The 17,280-nt window shown below is 63.9% G+C and overlaps 1 protein-coding gene across 1 annotated transcript; it reads right to left on the bottom strand.

Annotated features, from left to right (window-relative positions):
- Positions 1–416: 416 nt before the first annotated feature.
- Positions 417–13,736, bottom strand: FBXL16 (F-box and leucine rich repeat protein 16). Its single transcript, XM_033236355.1, has 6 exons — positions 13,382–13,736; positions 4,970–5,616; positions 3,372–3,880; positions 2,934–3,018; positions 2,574–2,637; positions 417–2,310 (listed from the first exon to the last, which is right to left on the bottom strand). The coding sequence occupies exons 2-6, from the start codon at positions 5,600–5,602 to the stop codon at positions 2,162–2,164; spliced, it is 1,440 nt and encodes a 479-aa protein (XP_033092246.1). The 5' UTR covers positions 5,603–5,616; positions 13,382–13,736; the 3' UTR covers positions 417–2,161.
- Between the last annotated feature and the right edge of the window lie 3,544 nt (positions 13,737–17,280).

The raw sequence follows: 17,280 nt of genomic DNA, 5'->3' as shown, positions 1-17,280 counted from the left end.
CCCAGCCTCAGTTACCCACTTTTGACCTTTCTCCCCTGGGTGTGAGACATTGTCTGCTATTGGTGCATTATGTAATCTTTTGCGACATCCTTGTCCCTGCCTGTTCCTCTGTGCATAGAACAGGGCTCATTTCTGCTTCTCTGGAAGGGTGGGCTAGAGTCTAGATATTCTGGAGGGAATATTATGTGTAGTGAGTTTAGTGTCATCTCTGCCTTTAAGGAAGGGGAGGTCCTCTTCCTTCCGTGTAGTCACTGCTGTTTCCATTCTACCACATTGGCATCCAGCCTCTACCCCTTTGTTGCAAGAAAGAATAAATCTGATAAAAGGTACAGGAGAATCCGGAGACCTGGGACGCCCAGGGCAGATATGCCAATCTACACCGTGGTCTGGTGACCTAAAAACAACTCAGACACATATTTTTACAATTTTTTTAATATATATTTTTATAAACAGGTCACGTGATAAAATAGCACAAGAAACACTTACCAAATATAAGGTTATATCTTCCGCATATACAGGAGAATGAGGTCGTTATGTACAATAAGAAAATGATTTTAGGGGTTGGTTGGTTTTGTTTTCCTCTCTCCCCTTAATTTTTCCTCCTACAGTCGTTGGAAATATCACAGCTTCAGTTGCATTAATACTTTGGGCAAATGGACAGCTGCCCCTCCCCACTAGGGGTTGTGGGGAGGAGGGGCTGGAGAAACTGGCTCCTGACCACTCAGCCCTGGAGCTTCCTGGGGCTGGAAAATCTTTGGGCTGTTGATCTGTTTCTGATTCAACAGCATCTCTCTCTTTCTCTCTCTCTCTCTCACTCTTTCTCTCTCACTCTCTGGCTCTCTGGAAACTGGTTACTCTCTTCCAACCAGATAGGGACTGTCCCAAGATTGGGTGTGGGCGCTGTATCTCCTGGGGCTCAAGGTTGGGATGGGAAGGGGCCCCAGCCCCCTCCTCAGCGACGGCTGAGGTTTGCCAGCATCCCCCAGGACTTCCAAATGTCTCAGGCCGACAGAGCACGGTCAGAGCCCATTTGGGCAGGCAGAAATTTGGGAAGCTGGGGAGGGGTGAAGTGAGGGGGAGGCTAGAAAGGAGCCCTCCCTCCTCGGGGTGTCTAGGGCATGCTGGCCACTGGAAGATTGGAGTCGCTGACCCAGTGCTGACCCTGACCCTTGGCTGGGTCCACTCTGCAGACCACCTGAGGAGAGCGCCCAGGGTGAAGCTCGGGGCCCAGGCCTGAACTGAGCCCGGCTGGGTGCAGGAGCTGAGGTGTGGGGTTGGCCCAGGCCTCTCCCCAGGCCTGAGGGTGGCTCCAGCTCGGAGGCTTGCGAGGTGCCTGTGCTACCCCTGGGTTGAGGCCGATCGGAGTCAGCTGGGATAATGTTAATGACTCCAAGTGATCGCCAGCCCTTCTGCCCTCTCCCTGCCCAATTCTGTCTCAGCCTGGCCAGGGACCAAGGCTGGGTTAGGGGCGGACAGGGGGGCTGCCCCACACAGCGGCAACGAGGAAGGGAGGCCGCGTGGGTCAGGCTGGATGGGTGAGGAGGTGCGGGTCGGGCTTGGGCTCTCGGCGGCGGGCCATGGCTTTGGCGGTGGCCTGTTTCCCCTGACACCCCTCGGAGGGCTCCAGGCATGGTGCGGTGGAAGATGCAGGCAGCCCGTAGGGCTCTTCCGGGCCCCTGTGTCCTGGGGGACCCAGCCCCCTCAATTCCCTTGGGCCCTGCCCGGGATGGGGGGACAGTGAGGAGACAGAGCGGGTGTGGCGGGGAAGGCGGTAAGGACAGTCTGGAGAGCTCAAAGCGCCCCCCAAGGACCGAGCCCCGCCCCCCAAGCGGGCGGGCGAGCGAGTGATGGCGGCGGCTGTGGCTGTGGCGTGGCGGAGGGCGGCGTGCAGTGCGGGCACGAGGGGCATGCACAAAGTCCCCGAGTGTGCGTGCGTGCGTGGGGCGGGCCCACCCGCCGCCCCCATGCCCGGGGCGGGGCCGGGAGGGCGGAGGGGCCGAAGGCCGGGGCGGGGCTTTCCCTCGGTTCGCCCCGCCTCCCGCGCTAGGCCGGGGGCGCGGGGACTCCCCCGAGCGCAAGGCGGGAAGAGGGGGCTCGGCGGCGCCCCGCGCCCCCGCCCAGGTCATGGCCGGGTTCCCGCGACCAGGGCGGGGGCCCCGCGCTACTCAATAACGAGGCAGCGAGGCAGGTGCTGCGAGAAGTACTTGAAGAGCTCGGGGGTGGCCCCGGGGCAGTTGGTCAGTTCCAGCTCCTCCAGCTCCTGCAGCTGCACCAAGCCCGACAGCCCGGTGGTAGTGAGCAGCGGGCAGCCTGCGGCGGGGTTAGAGGGCGGCTCAGTGCGCAGGGCCCAGGGCTCGGGCGGGGACGGCGGGGTCATAGGGCGGCTCAGTGCCCGCGGCCCAGGGCTCGGGCGGGGACGGCGGGGTCGCGTCTCCCTCCTCCTCCGCCTCGGACCCGGGACGGTGTGTCCGTGTCGGGCATGAGTTTGCGCAAGGACCGGGCAGGCTGGACGGGCGGACTAGGTGGGGGTGAGTGGTCACTGCTCAGTGTCAGAGTAGAAACGGGGGTCTCACCTGCCAGAGACAGGAGGCGCAAACTCCCCAGGGCCAGGAGGTGCTTCAGCCCGAAGTCCTGCACCTGTCGGGCGTGGAGGAGCGACTTAACGATTTCCGCTTGCACCGAGGCGGAGGGCACCCTGGGGTCCATGGAGGGCTAGGTGGGTTCAAGCCCGGGGTTCCTCAGTCATCCCGGAGCCGGGAGGCAGCTGGGAAGTGCTGGTGGGGGCCGCCGGGGACCCCTGGGTTCCGCTTAAGTCGGCTGCTGGATAGGGAGGGGCCCCAGACTCTCCCAGGATCTGAGTGGGGCCAGCAGCTCTCCCCGCGCTCCCACCTCCCCGCCGATTCCCCAATCCCAGAGTGTTTGAGAGCCAGTACCTGGCAGCACCATCGCAGGTAGAGGCTGCGGAGGGACGACATGGTGGACAGATAGCTGAGGCCAGTGTCCGTGATGCGTACACACCTGTGGTTGCACCAGAGGGGACCCCCGCCTTCAAATCACCTGGCCCGGACCCTCCCTCGTCTTCCTGGGAGTGTCCCTGGCGTGAATCCTTTCCTGCCCCACCTGGAGCAGCCACAGGCCCCTCCTCGATTCCACCCACCGGCAAGGACAAGGGTCCAGCCCACCCATGCTACGGTTCTGCCCGCTCCCCAGGCGCTCTGCCTCCGAGGGCTCTGCCAGCCGCGCCAGAGCCGCGGCCCCGCCGGAAGCCCCCTCCCCCCGCCCCGCCTCTCCCCGTGCAGCCCGGCCCGCCGCGGCCCCGCCCCGCCGCCCGCCCTGTGCTGCCCCGCCCGGCGCGGTCCCGGGGCGCGCACCTGTCGAGCACGAGCTCCTCCAGGCGGTGCAGGTCGCAAGCCACGTACTCCAGCGCCATGTCGGTGATGCGTGGGCACCACGAGAGGTCAAGGCTGCGCAGTTTGCGCAGGTTCTCGGCCACGAGCTCCACGCCGTCGTCGGTGACCTTGGAGCAGCCCGAGAGGCTGAGCGCGGTGAGGTTGGGCAGGCTGTGCACCACGTTGACCACGCCGTGGTTGGTGATCTCCCAGCAGGAGAGCAGGCGCAGCGTGTGCGTGCTGTGGCCCTGGCGCGCCGTGAAGTAGGCCAGCGCCGTGTCCGTCACGTGGTAGGCCTGCAGGCTTAGCTCCGCCAGGTTGGGCAGCAGCTGCGAGATGGCCGCGATGGCGTCGTCGGCCACGTTGATGCAATCACTCACGCTCAGCGAGGTGATGCGCGCGCTCAGGCTGGACCACAGCCCGGCCTCGGTGAAGTCGTTGCAGCCCGACAGCTCCAGACGCACCACGCCCTGCATCTGTTCAAGCATAACCTGCAGGCGGGCGGGCGCCAGGTCAGCGGGGCGCCCGGCCTGGGCTCCCCGCCCCCAGCTCAGTGCGTTCCTTCCGGCAGCGAGCGCCAGAGGATTGCAGGAGACGGGGTGGAGCTCGCAGGGAGGAAGCAGTGGTCCTGGGTAGGGTGTAAACATGCAGGGAGCTGAACCCTGAAAACACTTGGCAGTGTGTGAGGAGGTGGGGCATCGGGACGAGAGCCCAGGGCCTGGCAGAGCAGGTGCCAGGGGCATTGGCACCAATGTTACAATTAAACTACAGGCCCAGCTGCCAGGCAGCTCCTCTGACCTCTGCTCTTGGGAGATCCTTTCCCAGCTGCCCCTCAGCCTCCCCCAGCATCCTCCCCACCCTGCATTTATTTTATTTATTTATGCATTCATTTTGAGATAGTCTTACACTGTTGCCCAGGTTCCAGCCTGGTGTGCAGTGGCATGATCTCAGCTCACTGCACCCTCGGCCTCCCGGGTTCAAGCAATTCTCCTGCGTCAGTGTCCTCCCAAGTAGCTGGGACTACAGGTGCCCGCCACCAGGCCTGGCTAATTTTTGCATTTTAAATAGAAACAGAGTTTCACCATGTTGACCAGGCTGGTCTCGAACTCCTGACCTCAAGTAAGCGGCCCGCCTTAGCCTCCCATAGTGCTGGGATGACAGGCGTGAGCCACCGGGCCTGGGCCCTGCATTTAATCGACTGCTCTGCTGCTGCCATCTTGAATATCTTGATCGTCTTTGAGCAAGGAACCCATTTTCCCTTTGCATGAGGTCCCCCAGTAGTCAGTCCTGCTTTCCCCCACCCCAAAGCCACCATCCTCTCCAGCCCATTGCTGCTGCCCAGCCCTGTCCCCCAGCCCTGTCTCCCCCACCCAACCTGGACGTACACCCCCCCACCCCAAAGCCACCATCCTCCAGCCACCACAGGGTTGCTGCTGCCCAGCCCTGCCTCCCAGCCAGGTCCCCCTCACCACAGCCTGGGCACACACCCCCAACCCCAAAGCCACCATCCTCTCCCCCCCACAAGGTTGCTGCTGCCCGGCCCTGCCCCCAGCCCTGTCCCCCTGCAGCCTGGCGCACACCTCGAGGCCTGCGTCCGTGATGGTGGAGCGCTTGAGGCTCATGGCTTTGACACCCTTCTTGGAGAGCGCATAGTTGTCAATGAACTCACAGATGTCCAGGTCGGAGACGCCAACCAGGCAGAAGCCCTCGAAGCCTCTTGCAGCAAAGCCCTGCAGGTTCACGAACTCCTTCTCGCCACCAGGCAGCACATTGTAGAGCTCCTTGGCGTGCAGCACCGGCGTGAGGCCTGCCCAGAACTTGGGCTGGTAAAGCACGCGCCGCCAGGCCTTGCACACCTGGGCCAGCACACACTTCTCGCAGGCCGAGAAATACCAGAAGAGCCCATTGAGGATCTTCTCGTCCGTGGCCAGTGGCGGCCGCTCCGCTGGGGGCCCAGGTGCCAAGGCTGAGGCTGGTCCACCTGCCAGGGGGCACGGGCCCCCAGCCAGGGCAGCCCGGGGCAGTGGAGCAGCCAGGCTGGGTGGTGGGAGGGTGGGTGGGGGTGGTGGCTGGCAGGGACGGTTCTTGGTGGCTGGCGTGCCCTTGGTGATGCTGGCCGCACCCAGGCCGTTGGGCTGGCCTGGCAGCTTCACCAGACCATTTCGAGGCAAGCATGGAGGCTTGGGGTCGCCGTCGATGCCCGGGCTCGACATCTTCCTGGCACGCTCTGTGGATGAGGGCCAGGAGGGGGAGTGAGTCTATTGCTGAGTCTGGAAGGCCGGGGTTGGGGGCAGGTGCAGCGGGGCTCCTTCCCTCCCTGGGTGTCCCCACAGTGCTCCAGAACCACCAGACAGAGTGGGTGGGAGTGCCTGCCTCTCCCTCCCTGACTGTGAGCGGCAACAGGAAGCTGACCATGGTCACTGGCGGCACTCACTGGGCACCTACAGTGTGCACTAAGCTCAACCTTCATTGCCCATTGCCCATGGACACCTTCTTTTCTTTTCTTTCTGTTTTTTTTTTGAAACAGAGTTTCACTCTTGTTGCCTGGAGTGCAGAGAGGTGATCTTGGCTCGCTGCAACCCCTCCGCCTCCCAGGTTCAAGTGATTCTCCTGCCTCAGCCGCCCGAGTAGCTGGGACTACAGGCGCCTGCCACCACCCCTGGCTAATTTTGTATTTTTAGTAGAGAAGGGGTTTCTCCCTGTTGGTCAGGCTGGTCTCAAACTCATGACCTCAAGTGATCCACCTACCTCGGCCTCCCAAAATTCTGGGATTACGGGCATGAGCCGCCACTTCTAACCAGACACCTTTTTGTCTGCCCAGTGAGGCCAAGAAACACCAACACTTTTTGGCACTTAGGTACCATGATGCCCGTTTAACAGAGAAGAAAATGGAGGTGGACCTGGTGAGGCCGGGACTGCCCTCTTCACCTCTTCTGCTGTGCTGTCCACTGTCAGTACCCACCAGGCCCACCCCTCTGGACAGGCTGGAGGAACTGAAGGGAAGGGTCTGGAATGGACTCTGGCCCCTCCCCTGCAGGGTGACTGCGCAGCTCTCAGGAGGTGCTCTGGTGTTGGCTCTGTAGCCAACCTCCACGCGCACAGGAGTTTCCCTGGCTCAGAATCTACCCAAGGAGCTGGGTGCACTGGCTGATGCCTGTAATCCTGCACTTCGGGAGGCCGAGGCGGGTGGATTACAAGGTCAGGAGTTTGAGACCAGCCTGGCCAACATGGTGAAACCCCGTCTCTACTAAAAATACAAAAATTAGCCGGGCTTGGTGGCGGGCTCCTGTAGTCCAGCTACTTGGGAGTCTAAGGCAGGAGAACCACTTGAACCCTGGAGGCAGAGGTTGCAGTGAGCTGAGATCACACCACTGCACTCCAGCCTGGGCAACAGAGTTAGACTTTGTCTCAAAAAAAGAAAAAAAAGAATCAATGCAAAGAAAGGGTAGGCATCTTCCCAGGGTTTGCCATGGTGCCAGCATGGTTAGCCCTGGACACAAGCTGTCACTTTAACCTCCCCAATGGGGACGATGCTGTGATAACCGTACCCACTGCACAGATGAGGAAACTGAGGCCAGAGGTCAAACTGCCTGCCCGAGGTCACGGCCAGATAAGTGGTGAAGCCAGCGTTCGAGCAGAGCTGGCTGCGGAAGACCATGTGGAGGCTATCTTCAGGCCAGTGACATCCACCCACAAGGTGGGGTGGGACCAGTCCTGGGCACCCTCCGCAGGCCTCCAGTCTGTGAGTGGGGTGGCAGGGGGCACTGGGCACAGCCACAGAGCGAAGGAGAGGTGGGACCCTCACGGTGCTACCATCTGCTCCGCAGTCCGGATCTCCTGCCGCCCCCACCCCAACATCCGGGGAGGAGGTTAGAGCCCCTGGGGTCACACGCCCTGGACTTGAAATGGGCCCCACCCTGGCTCTGTGGTCTTGGCAAGCCACTTCCCTTCTCTGAGCCTCAATTTCCTCACCTTGAAGCCTAGGGAGGTGACGGTACCTACTGCCTTGGGGCATCGCAAAGTGAATGAGCTCAGTGCATGGCTCATAGCAAGGGCTGGGAGAGTGACGTCTGAGCCCCACGGCCACACTCCAGGGCAAAGCAAGATGCATCTTTCTGGGTCTTAGGTGACCCCAGGACTAAGCCTGGAGCCTCATGCAGATCCTGCCTTCCTGCCACAAAATCTCAGAGGAGGGGCCAAAGCCACTCCCAGCCCACCCTGCCTCCTCCTGCCAGGGCCTCGCTGGGAGGTCTCTTGGAGCCACCAAGGGGGTGTCTGAGAGTCTCTCAAGAAGATTCCAAGGCTTGGGGTGGGCCCTGGAATACTCTCAGGAAGAGGACAGCTCACATCTTTTTGGCCGAGTGTCTCTTCTGGGTCTACAGAGCCTGGTCAGCTCCACCACAGAGAGTGGTGGGGTCTGGGATGGCATTGCAACCCCAAGGCCGGCAGCCCGTTCCCCATAATCTGGTCAGGGTGGAGGGGAGGGAGGGAGGCAGTGGGAAGTCCTGCCCTGCTCTTCCCAGCACCAGGCCCCCACACTGGCTTCCAAGCCCCAGACAGGGCCAGCCTTGCCACCGGCCCACATCTGGGGAGGGGTGCAGACCAGGGCCAGGACCAGGGGTGTCACCAGAACATGTGGCCCTTGTGGCTGAGAACCCAGCTTTGGGTTTAAAGTCCTTCCTGCCCTGATGGCAGGAGCCCCAGCCCCACCCTCTGTACCATCTCCCTCTCCCCAAAGGTGTCATTCAGGTCCTGGAAAGTGGAGCCAGGCCCTCCACAGAGGAGGCACCCACAGCCGGTGACCCCCGTCATGTGTCCATGATAAGGCTCAGCCTCCCAGAGGCTGACGACATCACAACATTTGCAAGGGCCCGCCGGGGTCACACATGTTCCGACCTCACGGCCGCCCTTAGGGGTGGGGGTGTCCCTACCTCAGGTTTCGGGTAAAGAACACGAGGCTCTGAGGAGTAATTTGCCCCCGGTGTCTGGGGAGGCCTGGCGCAGGGCTGCCTTGGTTCCCTCCCAGAGCCGGGGAGAGGGGACATCGCAGGATGCCTGCGCCCGAGGGGGCAGCACCAGGCCCACGGCCGCCCCGACTCCAGAGCGGGAGGCAGCCCCAGCCTAAATATGCTCCGTGCCCCCAGATCCGGGAGTGCCGACTTCACCGCCAGAGACGCCTGGGCCTCCGCAGACCCCGCCGGTCGGCGCGTCACCCGCGCCAGCACCATGGACAGCGGCCGCCCCAGCCGCGCGCTCAGGGCCAGGCCCAGGCCAGTTTCACCGCCGACAGCGGCGGGGTCGGGGCAGCCCCGCAATCCCCGCTCAGCAGGGAGGGGCCCCAGGGGCGGGGAGTGGGGGAGAAGCCGAGAACGATCCGGAGGAGGCGGCGGGGGCGGTGCCAGTGTAGGAATAATCCCGGAGCAGTGCCGATTTAGGTTGAAAACGCTCCCAGTCATGGGCCTGCACGTGGAGCGCCAGGGCTGGGGGGGCCTGGGGGAGGCATTCGCAGGGCTCCTTTCCCGCCCCGCTAGGGAGCTCACGTTTCCTGGCGCCCACAGTCCTGTCCCCACCTCCAGGCCTCAGGGTCGAGATGGAGAAATCAAGCCACACTTGGAGAGCCCACAGGAGGGAGGGGACAGGTTGAGGAGCGGCTGTCGGGGTATGGGTCCGGGCCTGGCTGCCCTCATCCACACCCACACCGCAGCCAGCAGACGTTGCTCTGCCTGCCGTCAGCCCTCGACCCATGTGCTTGGTGGCAGCTGCGTCCCTGCAGAGGCGGGTGGCTCCGCTGCCCCCCAATCTCCTGCGTCCCTGCACAGGCGGCCCCGCTGCCCCCCAATCTCCTGCGTCCCTGCACAGGCGGCCCCGCTGCCCCCCAATCTCGTGTCCATGTTCCTGCCGGCCCCCGCTGCTCCTCACATTCCCGGCTTGACTGACTCAGCCCGAGAATCTCCCACCCTGTAGCTCAAAAATGCAAACAGCCACACACTTTGGCCCAGGCATGGGCGCTGTGGGAGAAAGCTGAGCTCCCAGTGGAGACTGGGATCTTTCTGCTGGTTAAGTGAGAAGTCCCTGGGGGCTCAGACAAGGGCCCCTCTGCCTGGCCCTGGCCCCACCCACCCAGCCAGACGGTCACCCAGGAGCAGGTTCCCATGGCTCACAGAGTCCCCTTTCCTGCTGGTGACTGTGAGAGCCCTCATTCCACCCAAAGGGGCTCGGACGACCTGCGTGGGCTGCTAGGGACTACCTCTCCCTTTAGGGACAAGCACCCCGGGTGCTAATACGGGGAAGAGACTTGGTAAAAAGGCGGCCACACCTGCACCATCCTCAGCCTCAGTCCCTGGGGTGCTGGCTGAGCTTGAAGTGGAAGTCTGTGGAGACTCCTGGGCTCACCCCAGGGGAAAGAGAGAGAGGTGGCCCTACCTCAGCTGTCTTGTCCTCAGCAGCCTGAGCCTGGCCTGGGAGCTGCTGGGGAGAGGTGACCGTGGCCTCTATGTCCTCCCCAAGGGATGCAGTGTGAGGCGGGTGGCCAGAGTGAGCCTAGGGAGCACAGTGGGGTCTGGGTGCTCCTGGGAGGACCCCGCATGTAAGGCTTCCAGGCTGACCATTCCCAGACAGTCATGCTGGGGCCCCACAAGAGCTGCCCCTTCTGCGAAGCAAATCACTGAGCCCTGAGACCTCAGCTCCTGCCCCTTCCCAGCCCTGATGCCACAGCCCAGTCATGCCATTCCTCCCCCCCTGCCCCTCTGCCTGGGCAAATGCCGTTCCCCCTGCTTGCCTGGCAGGGTTTCCCTGCCTTAGCCCTGCAAGCTCTTCTCCTCCATCCCTCAGCTCCTGGTGTGAGGTGGCCCCTGCCTCCTGCTCCAGGACCCCCAGCTCTTAAGAAAGCCCCTCCAGGGTCTCACAATCCCACGGGTTATCATCACCGTCCATCTGGTGCCTCTCCTCCTGGCCTGAGGACTCTTGAGGACGGACAGCACCAATGTGCATGGCCTCTGCATGTTCGCGGAATGAATGAATGAGGAATTTGGCCCCACTAGCTCAGTCATGCAGAAAGGGGAGCAGCTGCCAGGGGCCCCCGAGGGCTGATGGAGGATTGCTCAAATTTAGGAGGAGGCCAGTCAGCGGGGAAGGCATAGCTAGGGAAATTAATCTGGATCATGCCAGGGCCAGTGTCCATGGGGAGAGTAGCCTCTGGAGTTGGGATTAGGTTGGTACCTGAGTCACTGAGAGGGCTCCCAAGACCCCGGGGCTGGGGTGGGCCTTGGAATAAACAGAGCCTTCAGATGAGGAGAGCCCATCTCCTTTTCAGCTGGCTCCCTCCTCAGGAGCTGCAGGGCTGAGGAAGCGGCTGCCTGTCCTCCACCATCTGGCCCAAGCCAAGAGAGGGAAGGGGGTTCTCCTGCCCTGCTCTCCCTGGCATCACACGCACCCCTCCTCCGACTGACTAGAGCCCTTCGTTCACACACTGCCTAACCAGGACTGGGGAAACAGAGCTTGCAAAGGGATTTGCCAGAAGTTACAAAGGCTACGATTGGCTCCAAGAGCCCCGGGGCTGGCTGATTCCCTGTACCTGGGTCCTGGCCAGGTGCACCTCACAGGGTCCTCGCTCTGCTCTGTTCTGCCTCATGGGGTCTCGATGCCTTCCTGCTGGTCCCTGGGCTGGTGGTCTCTCCAAGCACTGGCCTCATCCTGCAGGGTCCCTGCCACGGCACTGAGTTCCTTGTAGAGGCTACACACTGCGTGCCCACCCCCGGGACATCCTTCTTTTGGGTGCATGCCTGGGAATCCTCACCCCTCAGCGCCCCCAGTTTGACGGTCTCTTCCTCCACGTCTGGTGCCCCCATCTCTGTGAGCATCAGACCAGGGCACAGCCTAACCAAATACTCGGCCCTTATAGAACCTCAGGGACCATTGAGGCCTGCCCACGGAGGGCTTTGGAGTTGCACAGGGCCCTGGTGGCCAGAAAAACGCACATCGGGCTCCATCTGCAGCGGCAGCCCCAGAGACTGGGGTGACAGCTGGGGTGGCTGGGGATTGGGGACAGGGTGCAGGCTGACACATTCCGTGGCAGCCCCGTGACGCAGGCACACCCGTGTCCCTGCCACTTGGCACGTGGCACAGCGGCAGAGCTCCTCTCCCGCCCCCAGCTTGAGATGCTTCTGGGGGTGCACCAGGGGCTCTGGGGAGGGGCACCATGGCCCAGCAGGCACGTGGCCTCGAGAGAGACCCGTGTTGCTGCCCCAGCAGACTAAGGACCCATGGTCAAGCCCAGGGCAGCTCAGCCTTGCAGGCTGGACACCCTGGGGAGTGGGTGCTGGGATCCACGCCTCATCTCAGCCCCTGCTCGGGAGAGCGTGAGCACTCTCAGAGGCGAGGCCTGGGCCCCAATGCCTGCTGCTCCAGGCAGCTGCCAGAAACCATCACCCCTCTTTCCTGCCCAGCGAAGGAATGAGGCCCAAACCCACGCACTGCAGCCGGTTTGGCCGCTGGCTCCTCCTGCACCACTGGTGAGGAAGGCTCAGGTCACCTGCTCACCCACAGAGCTCCCTTCACTGCCACCCAGTCATGGGAGGCACAGCAGTGGGTGCCCACATGCAAGGAGACGGGGTCTTTGGCTGGCTGAGCAGTGCCACCCGGGTGGGGCATCCCTAACCCCTGGCAACACAGGGCTTCCTGGGTCCACGTCTGGCTGGTTCAAGGGCCCCGTTCCTCCCAGCCACAAAGCCGTCTGTGTCCTTCTCCATCAGTGGGAGTAGGACTGGTTCAGCGGCCCTGGAAGTGGGTGTGAGCTGGAGGCGGTGAGTCCATCAATGAAGGGGCTGAACTCACGGGTCTGGCCCCAGGTGAGGGGCGGTTGGGGTGGCAGGGGGCAGGGAGTGGGGCAAGTGAGTCCTAGAGTCCCCCCACACAGCCGTGTTTGCAGCTGGGCCTTGAATTTCCCTCCCATCCAGGCGGCTCCAGGTCCGGCTCTGTGTCCACCTCTGGCCGGGCCAGCCAGGTTCCACCAGGCCTCTGCCCTGGCCTGGGAGACGGTAAACCCCTCAGTCTCCTGGCCTCACTCAAGCCTTCTGCTCCAAAGCTGCTGTCCAGCACCACGCCGAGGGGGTGGGCTGGGAGAGGGCCCTGTCCAGCTGCAGCGCCAGGGAGGCCTGAGCTGCCCCTGGCCATTGGGCCCTCGGATGCATGGGTGTGGGGGAAGGGCCTGAAGGAAGAGGCAGGTGAGGTGGCCTCCGCCATCTGCTCCTCCTGTGGAGGGCAGGCTGCGTGAGCAGAGCCTGGAGCCTGGGAAGGGCCTGGAGTGGCCGCTGGGCCGTGGGTTCCTGAGGCGGCCACCGCAACCCTCTCTCCTTCTGGGGTGATGGGTGGGGAAACCTCTCCACCCACCTAATCCCCAGGAGGACACGGGACCCTCCCCAGCAGGTCTGAAGGTGCCGTTTCCCTTCTGAGGCCCTCCAACCTTGGCCAAGGCCCGGTCCCGCCTCCAGAACCAGGAAAGTGCCAGCCTCCCCCCACCCTCCTCCTCCCGCGGGCGGCAGCTCAGTGCAGGCCCGGGTCCAGAAGCAGCCTGGGGAGGGCCGGCCCGCAGGCCGCACAGCCACGCGCCTCCCCTGCAGTTGAACGGCCCCTGGCCTGTCACTTAGGTCCGAAGGGCGCCCTCTGAGCCCACCAGGCGGGGTGGGAGCCGGGGGCCTACAATTCCTCCTTTCGGCGGCCCAGGCGGCACCGATCCTCAGCCCCGGCCGAGTGGCCGATGGGGAGCGGGCCTCTTCCAGGCCAGGGGCCGGGTGGCGGGGCTGCGGGAAGGCCAGGCAGGGACGGAGGCCCAGCGGCCGCGGGGGAGGTGGGGAAGGGGCTGCCGTTCCGTAAGCCCTTACCCGGAGGCGGCGGCGCGGCCCCCACCCCCACCCCGCCCCCTCCTCATTGTGGCCGCCGCGGAGGTGCGGCCTGGCCCCCTCCCCGCACCTCAGCCGGCCGCACGCGCACCTTACCTCGGCCCGGGCTCCTGGCTCATGCCACGCTGTCTGCCGGGCGACCTCCCGTCATGGGCAGCCCGGCATGGGCGTCGGCGCGCGCGGGGGCCGCCGGGGTGCTGGACTGGCCGGCAGGGCCCGGCCGCGCCCTGCGCCCCGCGCCCCGCGTCCCGGCCTGGCCGGGCCCCCTCGGCCGCGCACGGAAAGGAGCTCCCCGGTGGGAGAGGATCGGCCGCCCCAAGCCTCCCACCGGGGAGGCTGAGGCTGTGCCCAGATAAATAAGGCCGCTTTGCAGGGAATCAGGCGGGCGCCTCCTCCTCCCCTCGCCCTCCCCGCGCTCCTCCGCGGCCGCCGCCGGCGCCGCGCGCGGCCCCCGCCCGGCCCCAAACGCCGCGCCCCGGCGCGCTCCCGGCGTGGGGAGCCAATCCGGGTTCGCGAGCCCAGGCGGGGGCGCCGAGAATGCCGAGCCCCGCCCCCGCCCCGCCCCGGCCCCCGCGCGCGGCGCGCTCCCGGCACGGCGTCCACAAGCACGCGGCAGGCCCGGCACGCGCCCCCGCCCCCCTCGCCGCGGGCACCCGCACAATAACAAACCCGGGCGCGCGGCGGGCGGGCGGGGAGGACGCGGGAGGCGGAAGGGAGGGCGAGGGGAGGCGGGAGAGCGGGCGCCGGCGGGTGGCCCAGGGGTCCGGGGTCCTATGGGAACGGGGGCGGCACCGCGCGTCCCTGCCCTTGGCCACCACCTGGGGAGGCGAGGAAGGTGAGACCCGGCCCAGAGGAGACAGGGTGGTCAGACCCCCATCTCTGGACCCTGTCGCCCAGCCCGCGGCCAGGGCCCTTCACAGCCCTCACACCCCCCGTGCACCTGCTGCGTGCCCGGCCAGAAACCCCTCATTGGAGACCCTGGCACACCCGCAGAGCGCGAAAACAAGTGATTGCACGGATCGTTTCAGATAGTGACAGTGAAAGCATCCGAGGGCTTGCGGTGGTGACTTCTGACGGGGGCGGGGGCGTCCTGAGGGTGCCCCACTGGAGCTGAGACCCCCACGGTGCGAGGGAGGGATGGCTCGGGAATGGGTGTGCAAAGATCCAAGCAGCCTGGCAAGTTCTCTCGGGAATAAACTGGAGGCTGGAGGCGGCGGCCGCTGCAGCCCGGGCAGGGGTGGGGCGTGCTGGGTGAGGTGAAGGACCCGGTGGGAACCGCTGGGGACCCAGACGCCCCAGCAGGCTCAGGGCAGGAGAACGGAGGCCAATGGCGTCCCATCCTGGGGGTCTCCTGGGAGCAGGGTCGGGGGAGGGAGCAGGTGTAGGGAGAGCAGAGGGGGCCTTTGCGTCCGGGAAAAGCTGCAGGGCTGAATGGGGCTCCCGAGAGTATCTGAACAGGAGTAAAACCAGCTGCTGTTCCCAGCGTCCTGATGGGAAGCCCGACCGGAGGGGCCGGTGTGAGGCTTGGGGGCAGCGGGAAGGAGGGTCAGACTGACGGCATCCTGGCTAGGTCCCGGGGTGGGGCTGGTTCTGTGCGTGCTGTGGGGGTGCCACTGGGTCTACCTGGAGTGAGCGCAGCTCTTCTGCGTCTTGCCCCGTACCTGGGTACTGACCAAAGAAGGTGCCCGGAGTGGGGCAGACAAGACGAACCCCGTGAACACCGTTGGGGCAACAGGGGAGCGTCCGTCCAACCTATCCAGGAGTCTCCAGTGCGTGGGTCTGGCAGGCTGGCCTTCCGGCAGCGACTTCCACCTCGCTGAGGGCAGGCGGGGACTGCTCCTGGTAGGAAGGTTTCATCTCATGCTTGGGGCTCTCACCCCACAGCAGGTGCCAGGGTCTCAGGCAGAGAACAAGCTGTGCTTGTGTTGAGTCCCAGCTGGGGCTGGACACACCCCAAGTGCATAGGGTGAGTGTGGGGGTCAGGCATTTGGGTCATGCAACCCTGGCGAGGCCCAAGAAGCCAGCCCTACCTTTGCGGAATCTAAGCAGGAGAGAATGCGTGGAAGATCATCACAGAAAGGCTGACCGTGCTCCTTCAAAGCTGTGAACCCACCTACCCTCCACCTGTCACCAGCCATGACCCACCTACCCTCCACCTGTCACCAGCCGTGACCCACCTACCCTCCACCTGTCACCAGCCGTGACCCACCTACCCTCCACCTGTCACCAGCCGTGACCCACCTACCCTCCACCTGTCACCAGCTGTGAACCCACCTACCCTCCACCTGTCACCAGCTGTGAACCCACCTACCCTCCACCTGTCACCAGCTGTGAACCCACCTACCCTCCACCTGTCACCAGCTGTGAACTCACCTACCCTCCACCTGTCACCTCACCTGTGCCGGGCAACTTTGTCTGTCTCCACCATGGTTGGTGGCAGCTACTTCCCCATTGGTCTCTCCATCCCTCTCCCATCTCCTGTTCTCCCCAGGATGTAGTGGGGTCATTTTGCCGTGCAGACATGGTCCTGTTCTTCCCAGGGCCCTGTCCACTCTTTGCTGCAGTCTGCACAGCCCTGAGGGCCTGGCACGGCTGGTCCACAGCCTTGCTCTATACCTGGTCCCTTGAGGATGAAGCTTCAGCCACACTGGCCTTTCTCTGGGTCCAGGAGGGTGCCCACCCCTCACCTGGAGCACCCTCACCTGGAGCACCCCTCACCTGGAGCACCCCTCCCTTCACCTGGAGCACCCCTCCCTTCACCTGGAGCACCCCTCACCTGGAGCACCCCTCCCTTCACCTGGAGCACCCCTCCCTTCACCTGGAGCACCCCTCCCTTCACCTGGAGCACCCCTCACCTGGAGCACCCCTCCCTTCACCTGGAGCTACCCTGCAGCACCCCTCCCCTAGAGCACCCCTTCCTGGAACATGTCCTCATGTGGAGCACCCCTCCCTTAGAGCACCCTTCACCTGGAGCACTCCTGTCGTGGCCCCTTGCCTGGAGCACTCCTTTGCCACCTACACCTGGGTGACTACTTGCCTCTCAGACCTTGGCTAATGTATTCTCCCCTAGGAGCCCTCCCTCAGGTGGACAGGGCCACAGACCCATGTCCTCACCTCCGCAGCACCAAGGACCTTTTTTCTCAGCCTGTGTCTGCCTGTTGTCTGATGGTGCATTTGATGAGCTGTTGGCTGACTGTGCCCGCTGAGGGCCAGGGTGGGGTCTTCTTCCTCACCACCCTGTCCCTAGGCACTGAGCCTCCAGCTCAGTACATCACGGATGCATGGCAAATGTGGCGGATAAGAGAGACAGCGAGGCACCAGCAGCATGAAAGGTGACTGGCATCAACAGTTTGGATCCCCTCCCATGGCGGGAGGCCCATTGTAGAGGATACCTTTGGAGAACAGTTCATACCCCAGAGGGAAGTGGCTTGAACAAAGAGGGCTGCTCAGCAGACTCATCCCCCCCAGGTCTCCTCTGGGGGATGCGGATACCACTCAGGCCCGCACCCTTCCATTGGTCCTGGGGACTGATATGTGCCTGGGCTCTGGAGGGCACCTGGAGCACCCCTCACCTGGAGAAGCCTCATCCAGAGCACTCCGTTCCTGGAGCACCCTCACCTGGAGCACCCTCACCTGGAGAACCCTCACCTGGAGCACCCTCAGCTGGAGCACCCTCTCACCTGGAGCACCCTCAGATGGAGCACCCTCTCACCTAGAGAGCCCCTCTCCTGCAGAACCCCCACCGGGAGCATGCTTCCCCTGGGCCACCCCTTGCCTTGATGCCTGAGCACTGAGGAGTCTCCCATCTAGGTGGCTGGGAGGGCACCCTGGAGCCATGGGGTGAGGACCAGAGGCTGTGGCACATCTTGCCCTGAGACTTTGGAGGACTGCGAGGGAACCCACATTTACTTCAGCTCTGCACCTGTGGTGAGACCCCCACACTGGAGAGCAAAGTGATTGCTCCAGGGGCCATATGGTCATGCCACCCCCACCCA

Source organism: Trachypithecus francoisi, unplaced genomic scaffold, assembly GCF_009764315.1.
Source record: "Trachypithecus francoisi isolate TF-2019V2 unplaced genomic scaffold, Tfra_2.0 Lachesis_group15, whole genome shotgun sequence".
Taxonomy (NCBI): domain Eukaryota; kingdom Metazoa; phylum Chordata; class Mammalia; order Primates; family Cercopithecidae; genus Trachypithecus; species Trachypithecus francoisi.
This window is presented reverse-complemented; position numbering and strand designations above follow the sequence as displayed.